Raw genomic sequence first — 26,809 nt, forward strand, 5'->3', positions numbered from 1 at the left:
CCAAGGAATTTTGACTAAAGACTGAAGATAAGGGTATTTAGGTCATTTTACAGTAATTTATAATAGAACATGGAGATCAAGGGGTGCATCTCGTCAGTTTGAAAACATAGTGGGTATCTAAAATAATAATCAAAACATGAGGGGTATGTCTAAATCACCACTATTATATAAAGAGAGAATCCCATACCTTCTTCCAAGTATCTGAATGTTACCATGTAAAGCCTTTGGATTTCACGACCTTTGAATCTCCTTTATGCCCACTCAATCCTGCAAAATTTTGCTTTCTAAATAGCTTTCAGGTCAAGAATTCTGAACCAGTGAATGTACCTTTCCCATCTCAACTCTCAAGTACATATATGCAATGGTCCATACCCTCTACAACCAGCAACGTATACTGCTTCTGTAACACTAGTGGTTACTATTTGAGAGAAACTTCTCTAAGTTCCTCCAAACACTTCAAACAACAATGGGTTCATCTACCAATGACACCTCAATTGTCGAAGAGCTTGATATCGAGGATAACAGTCAGGTCGAGCGGGCTCAGTGGCTAATTAATAGTCCGGAGCCACCGAGCCTATTATCCGAGCTCATCAGTTCAATAAAAGAGACTGTGTTTCCTAATGGAAACATGTTTTCTTCATCAATCAAAAAGCAACATGGATCAAAATATGTCGTTTCAATCTTTCAGGGTCTATTTCCGATACTTTGTTGGTGTCGAAATTATAAGGCTTCAAAATTTAAAAATGATTTGATGGCGGGTTTAACTCTAGCAAGTCTAAGCATTCCACAGGTATGTATAAATTAAACAGAACATTTGGACATCAATTTTTCTTATATATATTTTGTCTGTCATCTTAAAATTTTGTATTTGTTCCTTAGAGCATCGGATACGCTAATTTAGCGAAGCTTGATCCACAATATGGTCTATGTAAGTTGTTCTCTTCAATTCAGTTGCACTTCAATAACTTGCATTGTTTAAAAGAGTTGGTCTAATATGAAAACCACATAATCATGTGATTTGGGTATGGGTTGTTTAGAAAATTCGTTCGAGATTTAATAGACAATTATGTGATTTGGGTATGTTCCAATCCAATTTGATACAAGTGTTGTTCGAGTTCATGTAATACGAAAAACCGCAAAATTATGTTAATTGGGTATGGATTATATTAAAAATTCTTTCGAGTTTTAATAGATTATTATGTGATTTGGATATGTTTCAATCCAATTTGATACAAGTGTTGTTCGAGTTGATCTAATACAAAAACCGCATAATTATGTGAATTGGGTGTGGGTTGTTTAAAAAAATTCTTTTGAGTTTTAATAGACTATTATGTGATTTGGATATGTTCCAATCCAATAGATACGAGCGTTGTTCCGCCTCTGATTTACGCCTTAATGGGGAGTTCAAGAGAGCTAGCAATCGGTCCAGTGGCTGTGGTTTCGTTGTTGCTTTCGTCTATGATTCAGAAAATTGTGGACCCGTCTGTTGATCCTATAGGTTACAGAAAGCTTGTTTTCACTGTAACCTTCTTTGCTGGTATCTTTCAAGCTGCTTTCGGATTGCTAAGGTTAGAATTCTTGTTTAAGTGATCAATGTAATGGTCTTATTGAATTGTTATTTAATTTCTGAATAGATGGTTATTGGGTTTTTTGTTATATTCAGGTTGGGTTTTCTTGTTGATTTCCTCTCACATGCTGCCATTGTTGGGTTCATTGGTGGTGCTGCCATCGTCATCGGTCTTCAACAACTCAAAGGATTACTTGGAATCACCCATTTTACAACAAAAACCGATGTGATTTCTGTCGTGGGATCCGTATGGAAATCAACTCATCATCCAGTAAGTTTTGCTAAAAATCCAAATTATAAAAGAAAGATAGATGATGAAAGGTGAGACACTTTATGCCTAGTTTCTTACAGAACAATTTTTTCATGACTGGAAAATACCCACTTTTACTAAAAGTGACCCAATTTTCAATTTTGGAAGTAATCTTTGTTCTTTTCAAATATTCTCTTTTTTCAAATTTCAAATCTAGATGTGTTTCTCATGTACTTTTTTACCCACTTTGTTTTACATTGCTCACCATTTCTTCATCATCAAAGCTTCTCACTAATTCCATGTACTTTTTGGTCTTTCTTTCGTTCTTTTAGAATCTTAAACTTGCATGTTTCTTCTAAACGGTGCTTTTATCGATCTTCAATGCACATACCTAAATCATCTCAATTGAATTCTCCTCAGTTTTTCGCCTATTTATGAATGATTATTGTCTCACAAAATTAATATAATATTCTCTTCTTTATCTCATACAGTGGAACCCTCACAATTTTCTCATTGGGAGTTCGTTCCTTATTTTCCTCTTAATAGCCCGATTCGTGGTAAGATAGATCGAATATTCTGATACCCCATTTTCTAATTTATGTAATTTATCGAATTAGATTAACTAAATGATCATAATAGTTCTCTATAATTCTCAGGGTAGAAGGAACAAGAAATTCTTCTGGTTACCAGCAATAGCTCCTTTGATATCAGTTATTTTGTCGACTCTAATTGTTTTCCTAACAAGAGCCGATAAACATGGAGTTAAGATAGTAAAACACATCAAAGGTGGCCTAAATCCAAGTTCAGTTCAAGAATTACAGTTCAATGGCCCAAATGTTGGAGTTGCTGCAAAAATTGGATTAGTTACTGCCATCATCGCTCTCACAGTGCGTCTTATTGTTCACTCTCACAATCCCACGAAACGTTATTTTAATATATTTTTTAAATTTTTATTACAATTAATTTCAGGAAGCCATTGCCGTCGGCCGATCTTTTGCCTCCATTAAAGGCTACCACATTGATGGGAACAAAGAAATGGTAGCTATGGGCTTCATGAACATTGCAGGATCTTTAACTTCTTGCTATGTAGCAACAGGTGAACCACTAACATTTAATCACATTTCATCTGTTAGTAGCAAATAATAAAGGGCTTTATGGTCATTCTGCAAAGTATTTTCCTAAATATCAGAATCCCTCAAAAATTTATTTACAAATAATTACAAGCATTTTTGTTTATTCGGAAAGTGTTGGCAAAGCTATAACATAGGATTGACACTTTGAGAACAATTTGTCAACAATATGTGGTGGTTCTGTCAACACATGTAATACTTTCGATATTTTTGAAGACTTAAGTAATTATTTGGGAAATTTCCAAAAAAAAAAACAATCACTTGAACTCTTTGAACTCTAATGGTTATTGTGAAAGGAATTTTCATAAATATCAAAACCCCTTAAAGGTTATTTACAAATGTGTCATTGCATAATAACAATAAAACCCTTCTTTTGTTGTCATTTGAAGACAAAAAAAAAAATAGTTCTATTGGGGTTTTTATGAAAAAAATTGGCAACCCCCATTGCTAATATTACATGTTTGCGTTGGACGTTAACACTTTTCGATTAATATTACCCAAACATTATGAATCACATCAAATTAATCGTTTGTTTAAATTCTACAGGTTCATTTTCACGAACAGCTGTAAATTTCAGTTCTGGTTGCGAAACAGTAGTATCGAATATTGTCATGGCTGTTGTGGTGTTTGTTTGCTTGGAATTTTTTTCTAGGCTCTTGTATTTCACCCCTATCGCTATCCTAGCTTCCATTATTCTATCCGCTCTTCCTGGATTGATCGACATTAATGAAGCTTACAAAATCTGGAAGATTGATAAATTAGACTTCCTTGCTTGCATTGGGGCATTTTTCGGGGTGTTGTTTGCTTCTGTGGAGATCGGTCTTCTAGCTGCGGTAATTTTTCTTTTTTCCTTTCTACCGAAATTAAATTATATTTTATTTTTAATCGAGATAAAATTTGTGCATCGATCACATCATCAAAACCTTATCCCAGAGATTTAAGGTTGGCTAAACTAATCTTATTCTTCGATTCAATTCTGTCTAGAGCCACAATATAAACTAATCTTATTACTTGGATTCATCCAAGAGCTTCACTTAGCCATTATTACATGTATCTATGTATACTAAATTTCAGACTTTAATACAGTTAGGATGGCATTTTTATATCTAGTCACATTATTTGCATTTTGTGGTCATTTTAGACAACTTGTCATTGGAATTTGACCATGTGTCCATATCATTTTTCTAATCATTCTTAGATTCTAAAGGTATTTTAGCCTTTTATGACTAATTCGAGTATTTACGATTATGTTTAATTTAATTTGTTCGATTCTACTTTTTCGATTTGACCATCACTAGCATCTCTTGAAAGAAATATATTTGCGCATATCTAAAGTGTGGCAAAAGAAAGAATATTCACCATAAATATATATAATTAAGTTGCATCGAAAATGTTACATGGGGTCCCATTATGTCATCGATTTTATTCCTATATCTTGCTTAATTGATTATACCCATATAAATTGCAAGTAGACTAATGTGGTCCAGACTTGGTGCACTTTCCACACTAGGATTCTCCTTTAGGTGCTTCACCTATTAGTGTGACATTATTATTTCTTTATCATGATCAATGGGGCCATCATCGACCCAATGGAGGGGTTATAACTTTATGAACATGGTTTGAAAGTTTGGTATCATTTGGGAAAAAAATTTGGTTGAGACCAGAACAAGATATTAATCCCAAAATATTGAATGTTTTGGATTGACTCATAATGTTTTGAAATATCTCGATGGAACGTATCTTAATTTTCTTCCAAAAATTAAACTTTGTTTATAATTAAGAACAAATAGATGATTTGGGGGGGGGGGGGGGGGGTCAAAGGCAAGAGCTTTAAAAGAAAGTTCCAAGCTATTTGCACCGACTTTTATGCTTAGTGCACCCACTTTCCTCTATACATCCCACCCAAGGAGATCAGATCTCTGAGTACAACAGGATTGATGCTTCTCAAAACCCTAAAAAGATGGTCAAAAGGCTGGAATCTTGGAGAAAGAATGAGAGACCTGACAATGGTAGTGGATTCACCACTACCAAGTTTGGGGTGGTCCCATAGATCAGTTGGCTTTCCAGATTTGACCCTCTTTGCCTTAGCTCCTTTGTTAAGTAGGAAAATTTGATATGCCTTCCATCTCATGAAATTAGACCACCTACCTTGACCATTGACCATTGACTTTGAAGTTTCATCAATTTGACAAAACTATGTAGTGTAGTGTGCTTATTCAAACAAACAAAAAAAACTACCCCTTCATTTTATGTTCTATTTTTATCTTAATTTTCAACACCACCATTATCTTTTTATGGTGGATTCAAGTCAAGTGAAGTAAGTCAAAATTTTCTACATTCAAGGAGACAAGTCAAATTAACCTAATTAACAGGGGAGGTAAGTCAAAAACACCCTTTAACTTTTCCATTGTTGTCTAAGGAAATTAATCTCTCTCAGCTGTGCCATACCAATTACTAAGGAACTGTTATGAGGCAATTTTTATTTGATCATCCTCAAAATCTCCAATACTGAATATTTAATCTTATTTATCCTAACTCTCTTATTTAATCTATTTAGCCAAATTAATTTTTTCTCTATTAATCTATGGTGCCGATATACCACAAAGATACAACATTTGTACTTATAATGGTATTATTAGTAATCTCGAATTTCTCAAAATAAGTATAATGAATTATATGTTCCATTGTTTAACATTGAAACAGAAATAGTTACCCATACTGTTAAAATGTTATGTGCCCCTATGTCGTTTTCGTTCTAAAAGAAAGATTGCAAAATTCTTTATCTACATTTTAATTCCCCTACAAATCAATAGCTTTGCATAATCTTGACTTTATGTATAATGAGGTTTTGATGTTGTAGGTAACCATCTCATTTGTGAAGATCATATTAAACTCGATTCGACCTGAGATAGAAGTACTCGGAAGACTCCCAGGAACCAATATTTTTTGTTGCATCAATCAATATACCATGGCTGTTAAGACCCCCGGTGTACTAATAATGCGTGTCAACACTGCCTTGCTTTGTTTCACTAATGCCAATTTCATTAAAGAAAGGTGTGTTTCTTTGTGTGTGTGTGTGAATGATACCCAAATGGAGCAATTTCACATAATAATAGTTTTCCTATGTTTGTTGTAGAATAATGAGATGGGTAACCAAAGAAGAATCAAAAGGAAATGAGGAAGGGAACATTGAAGCTGTAATCCTCGATGTGTCTAGTAAGTTTTGATAAACCTTTACTTAAATGATTTCAACAATCAATTATTTCTCTATCAACCGATGAATCTGGATTCTGATGGGCAGACTTGATGAATATTGACACATCTGCGATCCTTGCTTTAGAAGAAGTACATAAGAAATTGGTTTCTCTTGGTATAGAGGTAAGGTGGTAATACTCTATTTGGGTTATAAAAAGTTCAACTGATATTGATTTTGAATTCTTGGTCAAATCTATTTGTCATTGCAGTTAGCCATAGCTAACCCAAGTTGGCAAGTGATTCATAAGCTAAAGCTAGCCAAGTTTGTCGATAAAATTGGAGAAAGATGGGTCTTCCTTACAGTTGGTGAAGCTGTGGATGCTTGCCTTGGGTCTAAGATGGTTAGTCTCAAGGGTTAGTAACCCAGTCTTAGCCCCTCTTAGTTAGTTTGTTTGTTTGTATGTGTGTATGTATTATATAAGATTGTAAAGCCATAGAGGCTGTTGTTTTCCTTTTCATGAAGGAAAGCAAAAGATTGCAAGAAGTTGTGTTATGTGTTTATATATCCTTCCATATTCTGTCATATGTTACTTACAGAGGAAACTTTCCTACATGTGAAATACCATTGAAGGAAACTACATAAAAAAAATATGGAAGAATGGTTAGAGCCCCTTGTATTCTTTTTGGGGTTTTGGTTTACTTTCCAGCATGTTTAAAGAACGACTTGTAGAAAGCCGATTATGATTCTACAAGTAGTCCTTCAGACGATCATCGTGCCTTCAAAATAATAAACGGTAGAAGATTCTTCGCTATGTGTGAAGATTCCTATTTCTTGCTCATTTGAGTGCCAAATGTGAATGATTGAGGAAATTGTTAATAGGTTTTCTCCCATGGGCCTTATACAAAGAACCATTCATTCTCTCTGTCATCTGTCTCACACCACAAAATTAATTTTCATAGTTAGGTACTCTTCTCTCAATAAGTACATCTATCTATGAAGAAACACCACAGTTATTGAAGAATATAAAGAAACAAACCTTCCCGCACTTGCCCGTCATGTAGGGAACTACTCTTTGATATGCGAGAGAAACAGGAGGAGATTTTCTGTTCATTTCTCCATCGTTCAACAACCTAGATTTATATCTACTTCTTGTCATAATGTTTGAAGATCTCTCACCATTACTAGTCAATACGTCTGGTAAGCTTGATTCCTGATTATAAACCCACGACACCAAACAACACAAAAAAGATTAAAATTAGTGAGAATTTATAGGCCTACATTGAGTATAGAAAAAATAGTTGTAACAGTGAGATTTAATTTAATTACCAAGAACAACACAGTTGCACAATGCTTGAGAATCTCCAAGTTCATCCGAACATCGGCGAGGCTCCTATATAGGGAATCAAAACCAAGAAAATGAGTTTTCAGAAGTTATAGGCTAGTTGATACTTGTTAATGTTTGTGGAGCCTGATGGTACTGATCAATAAGGAGGTACTATTATTCAAAACAAAGAAAATTTTCAAGGGTATTTTTGTAATTTCACAAGTATTATGTAAAACCCTAGTTATGTTTTCCTGGGATATATATTTCTCTTTTTGGGTGAAATGGTGTAATCTATAACTGCGAGTTTTCTCTTCATAGTGGAATCGGTGTGATCCATGTACTAACCTCAATCTTGAAGGAACTACGTAATATCTCTATGTGATTTGCGTTTGTTTGTTTTTTTTTTTTTTGTTTTTTTTTTTTTTTTAAATTTGTTTCTTGGTTCGATTGTCCATGTTTTCGTAACAACTCTTAGCAATACAAGCAACACATACTTCTTACCTGTGCTTTTGCTGCCCAAGCCCAAAGTAGGCAGACAATGTAGCCATCTAAAGAGAAGACAATCATGTCATGAGTGCTTGTTCTTGTATAAATGGTCTTTAGTAACACAAGAAAGAAATTAAATGTCTCCAACAAGCATTGGAAACTAAAGAAAATAAAAATAAAAATCACCCTTATTACAGAAATTCATGATTATTTGAATAAATGGTTGAGAAAAAAATATCACAATAAAAATTACTTTTTGAAAACATATATGAAAAATATACGGTTTCAAAGGTTGTGAGTCAATCCCAACGAAGTTGTGGACATTGGCATTCCCATGAAGTATTAAGGCTTTTATACTTACCTTCATATTTCCGGCTCTCCTACCAAACTTTTGAGTTAAAACTCCTAAGGAATCAATCATCCCTATCGGCATTGGAGCTGGATGACCGATATCCTCAAATGCTTCTCTAATACGAGCACAATCGAATCTCTTAATATTATGTCCAGCCCACACTCTACCATTCAAGATGCCAAATATATGGTCAGCTACATCCTCAAACATGGGAGCTGTAGAAACAGCTCGGCGTGTTATTCCATCCGAACGTCCAGATTTGAGTGCAACCACAGATAGGTCCCCAGGCCTTATAAGTGTGCAATAGCTCTCCAATTCCACAAGCTTCCTCGGGCAAACTACAATCGCTCCAAACTCCAATACCCAAAACCTTTGCCCAGCTTGTCTGGGTACCGTTGTTTCTAAGTCGAAGAAAACAATCTCAGCTGTACTACCCATCATTTGTTTATCCTTTGAACACAAACAATAAGTAGTTGTCATGGTTATGAGGTTATATAAATGGTGAAGGAAGGAGAGGTGGGGAGGTGAGAGAGAGGTGTAGATAAGAAAAGGAATAGTTTCCCTCTTGAGTTTGTTTTTTCTTGTAGTTAAAGTTATTTGTTTGAAGGAAGGAGTACTTAGCTTCTTGAGGATGTTCTGTTCTGTGGAAACCAATTCAAGTTATAGAGGAATAATAATCACAATGAACAACAAAAGAAAACTTTCTTTCATGTCTCTTCATTTAGAAAGATTCTTACTTTCTTGACTTAATTTGGTTTTCTATCCACTTTTTCCTTTTAGTGAAGGTGTTTTACATGGGAAGCCAAGTCATTTAAACAAAAATGACTCTTGAAAATGTGCGAAAATCCTTAAAATATGAAATTTGGGATAAGATATTCATCTTGAGGATAAATCCCAACCATTGAAGTTCACGTTTTAAGGGTCAGGATTTTGTATTTTTTCATGAGTTAAAGGATTCCGACCATTGAAACAATGCATGTTGAGTTTAGTCCCACATCGCACAATCATTACCTTGTCTCTCCTTATAAGTTCTTAGGCTTTTCCACTCATTGTCAATTGGTTTTGAATTGGACCCTAAACTCATCATGGTATCAAAGCGCGGCCCTTTCTCTTCTCCACGTCTGGCCCACCATAGGGGGCTTGTTGAGTTTAGTCCTACATCAAACACTCATTGCCCCCCACTCTAGCCCACACATGGGGGGCATGTTGAGTTTAGTCTGACATCATACACTCATTGCCACATCACGTGCCAATTAATATAAGTTAGTGTTTGAATGTAGAAAAAAGTAACTGAACCAACATTTTTTGTATTTACAAAAAGGGTCATACACCTGATTTTGTAATTATTTATTTAGACGGTCACATGCATTTGCTATTTACTTGCAAACCCTTCCTGTGAGTCTAAATAAAATAAAATTCATCAAATTGTCTCTCCTATTACCATACAACAGATCTGTTTTAAAAAAAAAAAATTATATATATATATATGGGTCAGGTTCAAGGGCCATACGAGAAAGCATATGTAAAAACTTTCGTTTTTAATAAAATTTTAAAATATGGGTTAGAAATTTTGGATTGAGCTGATTTTTTGTGAGGATGATCTCTATGATGGGAAGATCATCCAAAAAAAAAATCAGCCCAATCTGAAACTTCTAACCCCATTAAAAGTGATTTAGAATGTGGACCGTCGATTTTTTACCAATTTTTATCACTAATTTGTAAATCACTTTTGATGGATTTAGAAGTTTCTGATTGAGCTGATTTTTTGTGAGGATGATCTTTTCATCATAGTGACCATCCTTGCAAAAAATCAGCTCAATCCAAAACCTCTAACTCTTATTTTGAAAAACGAAAATTTTTTCATATGTTTTCTCATATGGCCCTTGAACCGCCCCCTATATATATATATATATATATCATATTACAAAATCAGGCATATTACCATTTTTGTAAATATTTAAAAAATATAACCAATTCAATGATTTTGGTAAAATTCATAACCATTTTAGTAATTTCTTCTATAAAATCTATTTATATACGATATTTATATTATATCATTCTTTGTAGTATTAGAATATATCAGCTTTTAAATATCAAAAGCCTACAAATAATAGTAGTCAAACTACATATTCACGTCCTTTTCACCCCAAGGCGTGTTGTAGCACGAACCCTCCTTGCGTTGGCCTCTTCACAGGCCCATTTCTTCCTGTGCCCTGCACCGATGCTTGAGCATCGCATTTTAGCATCTTGGAAGAAACTAGTCGACGTTTAGTTGTCGAGGAATGTTGCCCTCATAAGTGGCACCATCATTGTTTGGTGGTGGCATGTGCGAGCAGTTTGGTGTGGACTCCACCTGTTCACGTGGCATCATTGTTGGCATGTTCGGTCCCACCATCCCATGCTGCCATGATTATCAAGTTAGTATCGACTGCTACTTATTATCAAGAGTTCGAGTTTGATAAGAGCCCCAAGCATAATATCTTTTGTACCCACAAAAAACTTTATTTCTAATATCGCTTGGAATACTTTTTGGCCCCAATTAGCTGATCTTTGAAGAAATTAATCGTACCAATTGAGATAGTTTGTGCAAGTTCTACAAAGATCAATTACAATCGCAAATATAAGAAATATACAAGTCGAAAGTTTTAAAAGAGCAAACGAAAGGTATAAAATAACATTGATTGAGATGGTAAAAACAAATATGCAAGCACTTTGAACAATATAAGATCTGGCTCTGGACATAATTGAATAGAGGAATATGATCTAGTTAGCTGAACCCAAATCTCTGTGATAAGGCTTCCATGATAATTTGACATATTTTTATGATTGATTTTTAATCACAGAATATCATTTTTACACTTGAATTTAAAGTCTTAGATAGATCTTTAATTTTATTTATGGATCTACCAATGTTTTTAATATCAAGGGGTTTGTAGGTTCAATTACGTTGGCAATTTTTCAAGAAGAGAAAGTCGAAGTGGTTTGCATATGAAAATAGAAAATTCGTGATTCCGATGAGATATCCACCTATTTGTGCTTAGAGTCGTGCTGGAGTGACCTCATATCGCACATCCTGATGTGAAAGTGTCTAGGAATGATAGATGCTTTTCATCGAGATTATGAGGTACAATCTTGAGGTCACTTCAGCATTATTCTTGCGCTTATCATAGTTTTCTTATTCGAGAGGAACTCATATCAAACTCGTTCTATTTTTTTAACAAAAATAAAATTATGGGAGGGTTAATCTATCATTGAGTTGGAGTCTATGATAATTTGGATTTGTGTAAGAGCTACTAACCTGAAGCAAAGGAAAAGAGGTTGATGGCATGAGGGCGGAGAGGAGTTCGGTTGATGTATATGCTTGATGCCATGATGGAAGGTTGTCGTCATTTGGATTGCTGACATGGCACTCTCTGTTGTTGTTTGGGTCCACATTTAAGCTCGCTCCATGCGGTAATTGGTCATACATATTGGAAGAATGATCCCTGAATAATGTAAAGACCAATAGTAATTAATTAATGATTAAGAGTGGGTCACATTCTCAACGTAAATACCATATTTTTAAAAATGGTGGTCACAAGTTCTCTTGACAAAAATATCTGTGTTAGGATCCTTTGACTCATGAAAAAAACACATAATCCCAACCCATTATATGCAAAATCCAATGGTTGAGATTCATCCTCGGGATAAGTATCTCCAAAATTTGTATTATCAAGATACTCATAATTCTCAACCATTGGATATTGTGTTTAAAAGGTTTGAATCATGTGTTTTTTTTTTTTTTCACAAGCCTATCTTAGGAGTCAATGGATCTCAACCCCACTGTACATATATATGGAAAATGTTTGGCACCCTACTATTTGTCTTATATGAGTTAGAAGTTTTGGAATTGACTAGTTTTTAGTGACGATGATCTCTATGGTGAGGAGCTCATCCTCACCAAAAACCAGCCCATTCTGAAATTTCTAATCCCATAAAAAATGATTTACAAAAAATGGACGGTCCACAATTCTTCAATTTGTAAACATGGGGTTAGAAGTTTTAGAATTGGCTGATTTGATAAATAATAGGGTGCTGAACATGCTCTTATGTATATATAAATATTTTTCAAAATAGAAGTTAAAAGTTTCTAAATTGACTTATTTTTTTGTAAGGATGATCTCTATGGTGAAGAGATTATCCTTATCAAAAATTAGTTTATTTCGAAACTTCTTACCCTAATTTACAAGTTGAAGAATCGTGGACCGTCTGATTTTTGTTAACAATTTTTGATCGAGTTAGAAATTTAGGATTAAGTAGATCATCCTCACCAAAAATCAGCCCATTCCAAAATCTCTAACCTAAACATTGAAAAAATGTTTAACACAATATTTGACTATCTTTGGCATAATAAATAATTTTCTATCAAAACTCGAAAGATCACCCAATCCCCTAAGATGGTAAGAAGTGATTGGATTTGCTTTCCAAATCATGACTTTGAATCTTTATACCACAGAAATGTAACTACTTGAATGTCATAACACATGACAGAGTGGGATGGTGTATGCACCCCAAGTAGACTAGTCTCACCTAATGTGGGGATACTCCCTGAACTACCCAAAAAAAAAAAAAAAATGATCTGAAATATCTTTTGATTTATATATTACTATATAGGATTGATAGTAACTAATCCAATTTGTTATTACATATTGGATTGGATCTTCGATAATTTACTGGATTATCAACTTATATGATGATTGGGGATAAAACATACCGAATAGGAATTGAAGAGTCAGATCCAACGAAAAATTGGGTGGGATTGTGAACACTATCGGGCAGCCAATTTACCACCTCATTATCAAATGAAGTTACCATCCCTTCTTGTGATTCCAAGTACATCTGCATTTAATCATTTAATTTATCATCTTGATTGAAGTAGGATACACGTGCGGCAGCGCTACATTTGATAAACTGAGCAATTATTTTGACATAAAAGTAAATTATATATTATTTTTTATAAATATTTCTGGACTAGTAATTTTAGAATCATTGATTCCCTTTTTTATTATTTTTAAATAAGTTATTTTAGGGAAACATACCCTGAAAATTGAAAAAATTTCAAAACAGTAGATTATTCATTTTAATTCCAAAAATGATAAATTATCTTTTCGAAATTAAAATATTTTCATTATACTTTTTTCCTGATAAAAAAAATTATTTTTTAAAAATGAAACCTTTTAACTGTTTTAGTAAAATTAAAATGAAAGTATATATTGTTTTATGGATTAGGAAAAAAAAATTCCTGTTTAACCAAAATATTTTAATTCCGAAAACGGTAATTTACCATTTTCAAAATCAAAATGAATAATTTACTGTTTTGGAAAATTTTCAATTTTTATCTACTTTTTAAGAATTTCCCCTTTTAAATACCTGTATGCTGGACGGATCGTATGAAGATAGATGGTTACTCAACAAATATTTCTGCAAAAAAAATATATAAAAAGAAACTAATTAAGGGACTGAAAAATTATATGACGCTCTCATGAATTTGACATCTTATATGTTCTTGTGGATAAGGAGTCGCCACGTATACCTGTGAAAATAAAATTATGTGGTTCCCACCTAATAGACAACATAAAAGATCAAATTCATGAGAGCTAAAATTTTACCAAGATGGTTCAGGTATGAGTCCACCTTTCTTTGTGAAACACGTGTCAAGGTGTCCATCAAGTTCTTCTCGCAAGATTCAAGCTCACCCAATGATGTAATCTTTAGTGGGTCCGGCTCATAAATCCTGTTAAATAGTTTCAAAAAGAAGGGAAATTACACACAAAAATACAAATATATTATTATTATTATTATTATTATTATTATTATAGGTAGGGATCAACAGACAACAACATTACAGAGACAAAATTGGTCTTATATGTCTTAAAAATTTTAAATTGGACTAATTTTTATGATCACGAAAAGATTGTCCTCATAAAAAATAATTCAATCTGAAATTTCTAATCCTATCAAAAATGATTTACAAATTAATAATAAAATACCAACAACCCAAAATTCTAAATCACTTTTAATGGGATTAGAGATTATCCTCACAAAAAATCAGGTCAATCCGAAACTTTTAAGTCATATAAGACAAAAGCATTGGTTCCATGTTGTCTCCCTAACATTGTTTGTGTAACGGACACTATTATTATTATTATTTTGAGATGCTAGACCTTAGTTGTTCCTCAGTCATCTGAATTTGTTGTTGAAACCTATTGATTTCTTGTTGGAGTTCCTACATGTATAAAAAAAAAATACAAAATATTAATTAAGAAGATTGACAAAACTTTTAAGGCAACTTTCAATAAAATAAAGCCATTTATAATTATTAAAGTTAAGGGGAAATCTTGAAGTTTTTATACCTCCACATTAGAGTTAACTGCCACAGGACTGCTTCGATCATGGTTAACGGAACATAAAAGAAAAAAATAATAATAATCTTAATTAGAAATTACCAAATTAAAAAACATTTTTAGAAATCTTAAAAGAAAATGAATGAGATATAGAGAAAGGAAACACACTGGGCTAGTTGAAGAGCTACGTCACCTTCACTTTTGAGTTTCTTTAAGGTTCTGGTCAAATACTGCATGGATGAATGTATAATGAAGTTTCTCAATATTTTTTATGAAAGAAAAAAATAGGGGTTTTCTCACTTACCTCACTCAAGAATATGATAAATTAGAAATGCATCCTTGGATTTAAATAACTTAATTAGCTTCTACTTCTTATTCCATATCATATATAAATTATTAAATTCTTCGAGGGTTGTGAATGGGCCAAGTAAATGAATATGGTTAGCATGACCACTTGATGAAATGTGAAGGATTATGAGGTTACAAGGCCGATACAAGTAGAAGAATTCCTCTTTGGCTTATAGGTACTTGAACTAATATTCCTGCGATCAATCCAATAGGTGTTTTCTTTTACTGTTGATATTCCGGATTGAGTTCATCCCTCTAGTAATCATATGAATTGAGTTGTAGACATGAAAAAATAAGAACTCAACGGAGCCTTGACCCAATCCTAGTCAAAATCAAAGTATGATCAATGATCGGGCCAAGCCGAGTCAAATAAATTTCACCTATGTCTATACCTAGCTAACAAGTATTAGCCTAGTTACTGGTCGCCTGGATGATTGGTTTCTTATGCAAGTTTTGTTATATATTATTGTAAGAGTCGTGCTAGAGTAACATTGAAATTTACATCGTTTCACACATTGCTGATGCGGAGGTGCCCACAGAACCATTGATGTTTTTCACTCTTATCATGATGAAAAGCATCTATGGTTCCATACATCCACGTCAGCAATGTGTGAAATGATGTAAATTTCAATGTTACTTCAGCATTTTCTATATTGTAAATATAGATGTAGTTATTGTTAATTTTATTATTATTGGACTGCTCGACTGTCCTAGCTCTAAGCCCAAGCCTGGCCCTAAGCATGAATTGGGACTTGTCTGGTCCAATAACTAAATAGGCCTAGTTACAGTCCCAAACCCAATAAAGATCCGGCCCACTGACATCCCTATCAAACTTAAACATAGCCTGGGAGGCAAATATAATCTTCTTTTTAATGCAAGGAGGCTTTGTATTGGCTGTGACATTGATGAGGGAAGAAAATATTAAAAATAGAACTACTGAATAAAAGTTAATTGTTCACCTCTCGATTTTGAACAGCCCTGCATTAAAAAATATATTTAAAAAAAAAATCATTAGGAGCCTAATCAACCAACTAAAAATTCAGAAAAAAAAAAAGAATTAAGGCTGTACCCTCCTCGATCATGATCAGGAAGATTTATGTAACGAGTAAACACGTCTTCGATCCTACAACAAGAAAAACAAAATATTGAAATATAATTTATTAAAATTAAACAAGAGCAGAAATACCCATTAAAGAAATCTACAAAGATAAAGATATGAACTTTAAGTTTTGATCATAAACACTCACAATATATAGAAACATTAATAACAAACAAAATATGCCCATTAATTAAAGAAGATTAAAAATATAAAAAAAGGATGACACATTAATGAAAACATGCAAAATGTAGAGATTAAGATCTCATTTTAATATAATTCATAAGTTTACGTTGCTGTTGTTGTTGTTGCATGGTTTTACCTTCGTTTGCCAGAAAAGTGACTAAGGCGTCCAGAGGGAGAAAACATTATGAGAGCTATATCGATATCGCAAAGAATAGAAAGCTCATAAGCCTTCTTAATGAGCCCATTTCTACGCTTAGAAAATGTAACCTGTCGATTTGTGTTGTTTTCTATTCTCTTAATCTGGAGTTTAACACGACCCATGATTTCTAAGAAAAGGTGGTCTTTTTGGAGAACAATAGAAAAAGCTTAAACAAATCAAAAGGCGAAAAAGGAAAAAAAGGATTTTAGGCAACAAGAACTAAAAATTAGGGAGACTTGTGGCCTTGACTTGACTCATTGAATGGTGGGTCTCAAGTCACAACAAACATTGAAGGATTCTTCTATGTTTGCGGGTACGGGTGTTAAGAATAAGAGTAGAGATAACCGAACACCTCACTTGGGGGTACTCCCCTTACATCCTTAACGTGGCATGTGTCAGAATCATAGATTTTTTCATTGTGGCATGGTTCTGGCACATACCATGTTACAGGTATATGGGGGAATATGTTACAGGTATATGGGGGAATATGTTATATGGAGTCAGATTATCATTATTTTAAGAAGTGTAATGATTTTCTGACGCCCCTCTCTGACATATGTCCTCCATTCTCCCATCACAGAATCGTAAATCATTTGTCTTGTGATACGCATAATCATAAATTAATTTCTTGTGTATCTCGAGACAAATGAACTACAGATCTGAGATAGGGGTGTATGTTAGAGAGGGGCGTCATATTATCACGACTCTTCTAAGAACTAAGATAGAGTAATGATTTTTTTACTCCACCACATAACATATGCAAAATACTCTCCTGATACGGCATGTGCTAAAATCATAGATATTTTGTCTCGAGATACACAATTGCATATATTTATGAAGATGTGTATCCCGATGCAAAAAAAATCTATGGTTCTAGCACATGCCACATCAAGAGAGTATCCCCACTATCAAGACTCATTAAGATAACATATACCCCTATCACTACGGATCTGTGATACAGGTGTATGTTAGAGAGGGGCATCATATTATCACAACTCTTCTAAGAACTAAGATAGAGTAATGATTTTTTTACTCCACCACATAACATATGCAAAATACTCTCCTGATATGGCATGTGCTAAAATCATAGATATTTTACCTCGAGATACACAATTGCATATATTTATGAAGATGTGTATCCCAATGCAAAAAAATCTATGGTTCTAGCACATGCCACATTAAGAGAGTATCCACACTATCAAGACTCATTAAGATAACATCGTTTTAAAACTTGGGAGAATTTAAACTCAGACGAGTTAACTCGATTCATTTGGATCTCAAGGTGATTTAACCTCAAAACTCGATGGAACCAACTTATTTGTTTATATATAATATTATATAGTTTTAAATATTTTTTATAATTAAGAGAATTCTTTATAGACATTCGCAACCTATGTCAAAATTTCTTTTCCGATGCACTATTAATTTTAATTCTAAAAACATATTCTCCAACGAGATCACTTCTATAATCAACGATCTTGCTAATAAATTACCAGTGAGATTGCAAGTAACTTTAAAGTGATTGAGTGTTGGTAATTTATCAATAAGGTCGTTGATTATAAAAGTGATGACCTCATTAAAAACATGCTTTGAGAATAAAAATGAACAGTGTACCAAAACGAGAATTTAGCCATATTCAACACAAGAAAAGATAATTTACCCTAAAACTAATATATTTTTACTTATTCATCAAAATCAACTCTTGAATATTTTCTATGACTCAACTCTCAAGTTTTAATGGAAAATGATAGTCACTTCTAACGACGTTGTGTTGTTTTTCCTCGAGAAAAGAGTAAAAAGTATCTATGGTGGAGTATGGGTGTCAATGGGTACCCAATTAATCGAAACCGAACCGGAATTAGAATTGAATACCCCGGTTCCGAATACCTTTTTATTGGAACCAATTAGAGTCGGGTCTAAAATGGAACCGAACCGATAGAAACCGGAATCGTTAAGTTCTATCTAATATGTACCCGGAACCGATTTATTTTGTCCTTTCTTTCTATATTATAGATGATTTAAGGTATTTTTTATTTAAAAAATAAATGCATGTTATATAAAAAAAATTAATTTTTCATATAAATTATTGATTGAAACTTAAAATGAGTTACTCTTCTAAAAAATTATTATTTTAACAAAGACAAATTTTTATTTTTGAAAAAAATAATTACTTTTTATCTTAAGTATTGTAAATAATAACTAAGTTAACAATTTTACTGATAATATGTTAATTTTTTTAAAGGAATTTTTTTTTATATATATAATGATTTGAAATACTTTTTTTGGCCATTCGATTCTTGAGATATGGAACTGATGGGTACTCGTGATTTTTTACGATTCCGATTTTAGTTTCGTTTATTTTAGAACCGGACCCAGAACCAAACCTGACCCATTGTGGAGTGCACAACTTCACGTCAGCTCAGTGTCATAGGAAGTCAATCCAGCATTACTAAGTTTTAAAACTAAGCAAAAGATTGAGGTTATGGATATCAACATGAGAGGCACCCATTGGACGGTGAGCCATAATTAACAGTCCAATTTTTCTAGAATCATGGATGGGTGGATTGGAGTCCAACCCAACCAAATATATATGAGTTAGTATATGGTTTACTTTACTCCCGTAGATTATCTAAATACACTAAATAGGTCCTTTATAGATATCGTATTTGTGGAGGCCGATTTTGGGATAAATCAACCTCCATCACGACTTTCACATTTTATTCGTAAAATCGTAATAAAAACATAAAAAATGAAATATAAGACATATTTTTCACGTGGTTCGGCAAGCGTGCTTACGTCCACGGGCTCGAGGAGTCGTTCTACTATCAAACTCCCGTTACATGGCCTCTTTCCATCATTTTTGTCTCTACCTCCCTCCTCCTTTTCCATGGCCTCAAAGGCCTATTTATTGAAAAGCTTTAAAAGAGTCATAACCCCTTACTAAGATACAATGGACCATATTACCCTTACCTAAATTAGTTATTACATTAAAAAGGAAAATAAACATCTTCAAATGATGCCACGTGTCCACCTCGGAATACGTGTTGATATTACAAATGGATGATCCCAATGAGGGACAGTTTAATCCATTTTGATCTATTCTTTGCTTTTCTCCAACTGAGATCCTAACCCATAGTTGGTTTGTGACCGAGTCACCGAGCTTACCCTCGTATCTCTGTACTTGAATCGAATCCCTAGGTGTCACGTGTCACCCCTTGGTACCTAGTAATAAATATCCTCCACAGTATTAGATGATCTAAATATACTAAAAAATGTCCCCCACCTAGTAGGCTATCCTCACAAGTTTTTGATTTAATCTGAAATTATGTCAATCTTTTTATGTAATATTAATAATGGAACAGACGAATTTTGACATTGATCATCATGGTGAGTACGACTCAACGTAGTTGTTGGATCATCCAAAATTTTATCCATATGACTATATAAATGAAAGTTAAAAAATAAAAATAAAAATTATAATCAACTTTATTAAGGCCGAAATCCGACTTAAATCACTATAGCAAGGATGCTACACAAATGAAACAGCAAGAAGAGGATCATGAGCTCGTATTTTCATATATAACAAATATTTTTTTTTAAGATAGCTTCTATTGTCATGCTAACTTTTACTATTAGCACACCAAGATGTGGTGCTAATTCTTTTATGACATTTGAATTGGTGTGCTATTAGTAAAAGTTGGTTGCTGGGTCCTTTGAAGGAAACTCATTCGTGATGTGTTGCAGATTTGGTCCAACATGAAGCTCATGTATACTTTGTCCAAATGTGGTTTTTAATTCTGTTGTACAAATTTAAAAAGTTCTTCCTATATGAAATTTCCTATGTTATTCTCTTCTGCCCCCACCTCTCCGTTAAGCCAATTTTTGAAGATTTAACACTTAGAACTTGTCACTCTGCTCATCATGTGTTATCCCAAGGTCAGCTCACTGTAATGGCCTAAGCAAAGAATTAGATATTTCCGGCATGTATCCTACAGAAAGCTCTGTATCACCCACACATTATTAGGTAAGACATCCACACAGATGGCTTTTGTGATGTAGAGAGACCAATGCATCACACCTAGTTCCATACCTAATCATATGACCGATATTGCATTGCCATAATTCATTTCCTAAGTTTGCTATCTATGTTTTTTGAGTCGTTCAAAATCTGACTCCCTCACATGACATTATCAAAATACTCTCATGACGTGGCATGTGCTAGAACCATAGATTTTTGCCTTGGGATATACATGCACATCCCCATAAATATGTGTGGCTATGTATCCCAAGACAAAAAGATTTGTGATTCTAGCACATGCCACATCAGAAGAGTATTTTGAATATGCCACATTGGGGGATTCAAAAAATCATTACTCATGATTTTTTCCCCAACAGGCAAGCTGGTTAGTGGTTAGTAATTAGTGAGTGAAAGTGGATTCTGACACCAAGTTTGGATGCGTGGGGGGCAGAGGGAACTTGCCCCTACAAGAAAGTTTAAAAAATATAAAAAAATGTATATTACCACGAATGATTATAACGATGGATAAAAAAGATCCGCCGTTATTACCTCCCCGCACCCCAGTTTGGATGCGTGAGTGAAGGTTGATTATGACCCCAAGTTTGGATTTCTGAAATTAGGGATGGATTTATAGTGGGGGCAATGGGGACACTTGCCCTAATAACAAAGTTTAAAAAATATAAAAATTGTATGTTATTGTGAATGATATCCACCACTATTGCCCCCACGCACCCTTGGAATAGAGTGAACCCATTCCAACCTACTTGCAAACCCAATCATACCAGTTTGCTAAATTTGTAATTGGGTTTACCAAACAGTGAAGAGACGGCGTGTTCTTTTTGAGAAATTCAATTATGCCTCTTTATCTCAGTTTGTTGTTTATATATAAGCAAATCTAGAATAAGAAGAAAAAATTATTTCTCTTATAATTTGTTAACGTTATAGTTGTACTTGTAACTTGTGTGCTTTAATTATAAATGAAAAATTAAACCAGTGGAAAACCACGAACAGCAAATCCAAACGCATGGGTCATCAAAATTTTGGTCTTTCCGTAGTTGTATGGTAACTTTTAGTAAATTGATTTAGAATTTTGACCCATTACATAATCTTTAGGTGGGACTCATGATATAGGATTGTATCGTAACTACTATTCATAGTGCTTATTAGATCATAAATTTAAATCAAATATAAACACTAGTTTCAAATCATTGATATTATTCTTTAGGCATTTGTTTCTATTAGAAAGAATCTTATGATCTGAAGTATAAATCAAACAAGAACACAAAAATCTCACACTACACAAGATATATGTGGTTTGATCAAAACATCAACCAACATCCACGAGCGAAAACGATAATTTCACTATATTAACCAAAGAAGAAGTAGATTACAATCTCTCTCTCTCTCTCTCTCTCTCTCTCTCTCTCTCTCATCATCTTTTAGGGTTTCATCTCTTACCCTTTATATACTTAACATTACAAAGAAGTTAAACGGGTCAGATCCAAAATCGAATCGGCCTAATATTTTGCCCCTAGGGTCATGCGAGTCGTTAACGTATCATCAAAAGATCTGGATTGAAATCATGGCAACTCTCCATACACAAAAATAGAAGACAAAACCCAACAGCTTCCAATTGATCTATGATGTTCTTGGAATTAGTGAAAAAAATGTTTTTTTTTTTTTTAATTCTTTGACTATGAATTTTGCTTCACCTTGGGAATCTTTTCTGAACTTGACTTGAACATGGGGATCCACACAAAAGAAAACTATCGACCACATTTGAATAGAAGCTTAGAAAAACAGAATTCTCAGATGTGGTCCTCCATTACCTACTTTCTTTGTTATGTCTTTTTCCTGCTGTGGAAGCCAGGAGGCCACCATACTGCCTACATTAACTAAATATGGCAGCCTACCCAACCATGGCAAACATAAACAATGTAGATATTAATACATGGCTCATAGAAATAAGACAGACAGAGACAGAGACAGAGAGAGAGAGAGAGAGAGAACCCACTACCCACTGATCTATATCCATCAGTATCTAAAAGACCTTTTTGCATGCCCATATCAAATTATCCACAAAAAAATACAAGAATAACTACTCTGACTAATGATCAACCATAGTAATCTCATCATCTGTTTCTTTAAATACATAGGAAAACAAGATGGGTTACTTACAGTGACGGATGGAGAAGGTAATAAGCTAATAATAAACAGAATATATGTTAGAGAATAAGATATGCATGAGACACATTGTACCATTATTGGTGTATATCATCACAAATGAAAGTTTGTGACGGAAGATATTCTAGAATATATATTGATATTTAGAATATATCAATTAGCATATTCTAAAATATTTATATCTATAAATACTTTATTACGATTTTTATAATATCCATCCAAGAATGCTCAATAAAGTTTCAGAATTCTACAATATATAAGTCTCATAGAAAACCCACTCTATATTATATCAGCTAGATCATGAGAAAAGAAAAGAAAATAAAGGACCCACATTATAAGCTCTCCAAAAGAATAACAAAACAAAAAAACTCTAATTAACCACTTAAGACAGACAGAAACCCATGATCAACCCCATTAACTCTCTTCATAATTTACATGATAGAGCATGCATTTGGGTTCTCATCACTGAACATGGTTGTATATTGGTCATCTTGCTTGCTCACTGTATTAGTGGTAGTGATCTCAACATTTCTGACATAACCAGGTGGTGCCTTCTTGTCATAAGCCCCAGCTGTGTAAGGATGGGCTACAAGATTGTATGGGACATAAGGCCAAATCTCAGCTTTTTTTCCTGTTGACTTAGCCTTCTTCAAGACCTTGTTTGCCTCAACATACCCAGTTACAGTTACTTTCTGTTGTTTCATGTTTATGTCCACAGATTTAACTCCTGTAAAATAGACCCAAAAAAATTATCTCAAACAACACATCACCCATTTTTTCTCTAGAAAACAACCAAAACTATAGAAATAAAAGGGTTAAAGTTAAATTAAATACCACTCATTGATGAGAGAGTTTTCTTGACTTTAAGTTGACACCCTTCACAGTCCATCCTTACCTTGAGCTCCACTGTCTGTAATTGCTTCTTTTTCTTGTGTTTATGGACACTACTAAGTAAGCCAGAGAAATACTCTAAAGTACCTTCAAGTCCCATTTTTTGTTGCTTTTGTTTCTCTTTAGAGTTAGAGATGAGTTTAAGAGACGAACTTTTGAAGAGGAGAACAACTCACTGAACAAACCCCAACTTGAAACTGAAGCAAAAGGATTCAGATTTGATGGATTTTGATTGAAAGAAGTAAAACCCAAGACAAATGATTTATGAAAAATAGCTAAAAATGCAAGAAATGTGACAAAACTAAAGAGAAGGGGAAGAAGAGTGATGAGTGACAAGTTGACAAGAAAAGAGCTAACTTGGATGGATGTATAAGAACTAAGAGAGACTAATATAGATATAGAGATGAAAAAAGATGACAGATGAGAGAACGAGCACTGATGGGTTTGTGAAAAGATGTGAGATGGAATTTACACAAAATCTTGAACCTGCAGAAAGCTTCCTTGAAACTATGTGGACTTCTTTTCTTGCCTTGAAACCAGGAAGGTTTTAAAGTCCTGTTTTCCAACTCTGATTCTTTCTTACACAGACCTTCTCCTTATATAATAAGCAGGTTTCAAGCAACACTTGTCAGTCGGAGAGAAAAATGTAGTGGCCCCCACACATACAGTAAAAAGATAGATTTTACTGGCACACCAATTTTTCACTTACAACACACCAATTCCTATACAACCAAATAATTATTTACATATAGTTTGTTGTGTTATAAGTAAAAAAAAATTGGTGTGTTAATAGAAGCTCTCAAAAAAAAAAAAAAAAAAGGCTAAAGAACCCTGGTTTGTTTCAAAATCCCAAAAATTAAAAAATGGATTATTTTGGTGCAAGAAAGCTAGCTGTAACAGAAGAATTTGAGAGCAAAGTCTCTGAAAATGACTAGTTGAAAATTTTAAATGGAGGTATGGGTCCCAATGTTAAAAAAACCAGAAGAAAATAAGGTGAGATGGATTTAAATGACATCAGCTGTTGCCACGTTTCACATGAAAGAGACACCACGTGTCAAAGAAATTTCCAATGGGGGTGGTAAGTGGGCCGACAGGGGGAAGAAACAGCCAAGGTAGATGGTAAGTAGCTGGCACTTATTTAAAGAGGGGTTGATATCTTAATTTGATTGGGGGTTATGAGTTTTTGAATTTTTTCTTTGATGGGTGGTGGGTCCGTAGGGAGAACGAATTTCCTGTTAAGAAATTTTTGTGTTAAACTGATAAACTAATAGGATGTTGCCATGTGTATTAAAAAAAGCACTTAAGATTGGAACTCTTAGTCCCTTAGAAATTTCTCTCTACCAACCAATCACACTTGCTTTTCTTATTACATGTGGCATCATGTCATTGGTTCATCAACTTAACAACAAATCGATTCTCATCCATGGGAAGGTAGGAATTATTTAAGAGAGAGAAATGTTGAGATGCGTTTGGATGTTAGTATAAGTGATTTTTTTAAATATCAAAATTTTGAATTTGAAGCCTCCTTTTATCCTTGAAAAACTTATAATGTTACAAATGAGATAGAGATTTGAGAGGGAGAGAGAAAGTGGTATTTTTTTAAAAATTTGGATGGGCTCAAGTGAACGCGGATGGTCTACTTTGGTGCGTTAATATATAAAAGATTTTTTATTTTTTATAATTGGGTATCCCTGCGGACCGATCTTGTATCTGGGTTTTATCCAATCCATAGACAATGGTCTTGTTTACATAAAAGAGTTATTAGTTTGAATAAGTTCAAAAGGATTTGATTTGGTCGAATTTGATTATATTAAGAGAAAGAGAGAAAGAGAGAGAGAGAGAGAGAGAGAACATATGAAAAAAGGATAAATACAACACAATCCTTTTAAACACTGTGAAAATGAGATAAATTCAACGAACCTTGACATTGAATTTATCCCTTTTTCACGTAGTGAAAAGAGAGAGGGGAGGGGGATGATTAGGAGTTTCATATCATGGTCTAAGTCTATGACTTGGATTTATTTTCATTTTATTTATTTATTTATATATTCTTTTGACTTGGATGAGTTAGTAGTTAGTATAAGAAGGGGTTTAAGAGGTTTGAACCCAAGACCTTTGGAACAACCTCCACAAAGTCTTACCACTAAGCTAGGTGATCCTTATCTTATGTACGACTTGGATCCTAGTTTCATTAGATCATGAAAAAGTTGGAGTTACGGAAGTATCCAAAAACTTTATTAAAAGGTAGAAAATATAAAGTATTCTTAAAGAGTTTGGAAGAACTTAAAAGATCCTAAGAGATTCTCTAAAACATCAGCAAAATTGTATGTAGTCTTGATCACCTTTGGAATGTTGTACATAAAATAAAAATGTAATGGACTAGATTTTTAGGATTCTAATTTGTGAAAATCATGGGAAAGCTAGAGAGTTCTAGAAACATCTTGAAAATATTAGAAGATAACAGAGAAATACAAAATATTCTTAAAAAACTTAGAAGAGTTTACAAGATTATAAGGCATTCTTTAAAATATTATGAGAATTGTGTATAATCTCTAACAATTTTTAAATTGTTGATGATCCCCAATCCATTGTATCTCTTGTGAATTAACATTCGATTTATGGAATCAACTATAGTTCACAGTGAGTCTATTATAATTCTTCTAAATGTGCATTAAGAAGATTATGAAAATTATAATTGATTATTAAAAAATAATGATTTTCTAATATCCTCATCTAACATACACTCCTATCATAGAATCGTAGATCATTTGTCTCGGGATGCACAGAATTATAAATATTTTTTTTGTGTGTCTTGGGACAAATGATTTACAATTTTGTGATGGGAGCGTATGTCAGAGGGGGGCTGTCAGACTATCACGATTCTTTAAAAAAAATAGAAATAATCCTCCCAAGTCTACGTAAGGGAGAACGAGAAGTCTTACCGTTCAGGGATCGCACTTAGGAGAGTAATTAGACTTGAAGATTTCAAGGGGTCAATGAAACTCCTAAAACATGTTGGATAGAATTGATTTAGAAAACATTAGAAGATGATTAGCTTAAATGTCAAACATAAATGCCAAAAAATGTAGGCTAGTAAGTCTAGAAGGCATGCTTGAGCACCTCTAAATCAAGTGGTGAAAAAAATGAGTGCAACCAATAATATAATAAGGAGCCCATCAGTCAATATATCTTATCAAAA

At 33.6% G+C, this 26,809-nt stretch overlaps 4 protein-coding genes across 4 annotated transcripts; 1 reads left to right on the plus strand and 3 right to left on the minus strand.

Moving 5' to 3' along the window:
* The first annotated feature begins 206 nt into the window (after positions 1–206).
* Positions 207–6,725, plus strand: LOC147404030 (low affinity sulfate transporter 3-like). The gene is made up of 12 exons (XM_086439829.1): positions 207–790; positions 880–928; positions 1,361–1,568; positions 1,664–1,838; positions 2,309–2,374; positions 2,474–2,704; positions 2,787–2,913; positions 3,494–3,780; positions 5,808–6,001; positions 6,084–6,163; positions 6,249–6,325; positions 6,412–6,725. The coding sequence occupies exons 1-12, from the start codon at positions 467–469 to the stop codon at positions 6,559–6,561; spliced, it is 1,968 nt and encodes a 655-aa protein (XP_086295955.1). The 5' UTR covers positions 207–466; the 3' UTR covers positions 6,562–6,725.
* A 108-nt stretch (positions 6,726–6,833) lies between these two features.
* LOC147404031 (protein NEN4-like) lies at positions 6,834–9,652 on the minus strand. Its single transcript, XM_086439830.1, has 5 exons — positions 8,315–9,652; positions 7,969–8,015; positions 7,470–7,533; positions 7,180–7,353; positions 6,834–7,071 (listed from the first exon to the last, which is right to left on the minus strand). Exons 1-5 carry the CDS (start codon positions 8,783–8,785, stop codon positions 6,979–6,981), a joined length of 849 nt encoding a protein of 282 aa, XP_086295956.1. The 5' UTR covers positions 8,786–9,652; the 3' UTR covers positions 6,834–6,978.
* Positions 9,653–10,319: 667 nt separating this feature from the next.
* On the minus strand, positions 10,320–16,718 carry LOC147404032 (agamous-like MADS-box protein AGL104). The gene is made up of 11 exons (XM_086437702.1): positions 16,455–16,718; positions 16,106–16,159; positions 15,996–16,014; positions 14,857–14,918; positions 14,698–14,725; positions 14,509–14,570; positions 13,979–14,078; positions 13,715–13,765; positions 13,059–13,183; positions 11,604–11,790; positions 10,320–10,706 (listed from the first exon to the last, which is right to left on the minus strand). The coding sequence occupies exons 1-11, from the start codon at positions 16,637–16,639 to the stop codon at positions 10,563–10,565; spliced, it is 1,017 nt and encodes a 338-aa protein (XP_086293828.1). The 5' UTR covers positions 16,640–16,718; the 3' UTR covers positions 10,320–10,562.
* Positions 16,719–22,725: 6,007 nt separating this feature from the next.
* LOC147404033 (heavy metal-associated isoprenylated plant protein 23-like) lies at positions 22,726–24,192 on the minus strand. The gene is made up of 2 exons (XM_086439831.1): positions 23,554–24,192; positions 22,726–23,446 (listed from the first exon to the last, which is right to left on the minus strand). The coding sequence occupies exons 1-2, from the start codon at positions 23,708–23,710 to the stop codon at positions 23,151–23,153; spliced, it is 453 nt and encodes a 150-aa protein (XP_086295957.1). The 5' UTR covers positions 23,711–24,192; the 3' UTR covers positions 22,726–23,150.
* Positions 24,193–26,809: the final 2,617 nt, after the last annotated feature.

This window comes from Akebia trifoliata, chromosome 4 (genome assembly GCF_017979445.1).
Source record: "Akebia trifoliata isolate Shusen 1 chromosome 4, ASM1797944v1, whole genome shotgun sequence".
NCBI lineage: Eukaryota > Viridiplantae > Streptophyta > Magnoliopsida > Ranunculales > Lardizabalaceae > Akebia > Akebia trifoliata.

What these genes read in the sequence shown, in the direction of transcription:
- LOC147404033 (XM_086439831.1), bottom strand. Translation starts at nt 23,710, where the DNA reads ATGGGACTTGAAGGTACTTTAGAGTATTTCTCTGGCTTACTTAGTAGT. An exon ending in AACTCTCTCATCAATGAGTG is followed by an intron (nt 23,447 to 23,553) that starts GTATTTAATTTA and finishes TCTATTTTACAG; the next exon opens with GAGTTAAATCTGTGGACATA.
- LOC147404030 (XM_086439829.1), top strand. Translation starts at nt 467, where the DNA reads ATGGGTTCATCTACCAATGACACCTCAATTGTCGAAGAGCTTGATATC. An exon ending in TCTTAATAGCCCGATTCGTG is followed by an intron (nt 2,375 to 2,473) that starts GTAAGATAGATC and finishes TATAATTCTCAG; the next exon opens with GGTAGAAGGAACAAGAAATT. An exon ending in TTCTTGCTATGTAGCAACAG is followed by an intron (nt 2,914 to 3,493) that starts GTGAACCACTAA and finishes TAAATTCTACAG; the next exon opens with GTTCATTTTCACGAACAGCT.
- LOC147404031 (XM_086439830.1), bottom strand. Translation starts at nt 8,785, where the DNA reads ATGACAACTACTTATTGTTTGTGTTCAAAGGATAAACAAATGATGGGT. An exon ending in CTTGGGCAGCAAAAGCACAG is followed by an intron (nt 7,534 to 7,968) that starts GTAAGAAGTATG and finishes TTCCCTATATAG; the next exon opens with GAGCCTCGCCGATGTTCGGA. An exon ending in TGACGGGCAAGTGCGGGAAG is followed by an intron (nt 7,072 to 7,179) that starts GTTTGTTTCTTT and finishes GGTGTGAGACAG; the next exon opens with ATGACAGAGAGAATGAATGG.
- LOC147404032 (XM_086437702.1), bottom strand. Translation starts at nt 16,639, where the DNA reads ATGGGTCGTGTTAAACTCCAGATTAAGAGAATAGAAAACAACACAAAT. An exon ending in CACTTTTCTGGCAAACGAAG is followed by an intron (nt 16,160 to 16,454) that starts GTAAAACCATGC and finishes TTCTTGTTGTAG; the next exon opens with GATCGAAGACGTGTTTACTC. An exon ending in GTAGCTCTTCAACTAGCCCA is followed by an intron (nt 14,726 to 14,856) that starts GTGTGTTTCCTT and finishes TGATCGAAGCAG; the next exon opens with TCCTGTGGCAGTTAACTCTA.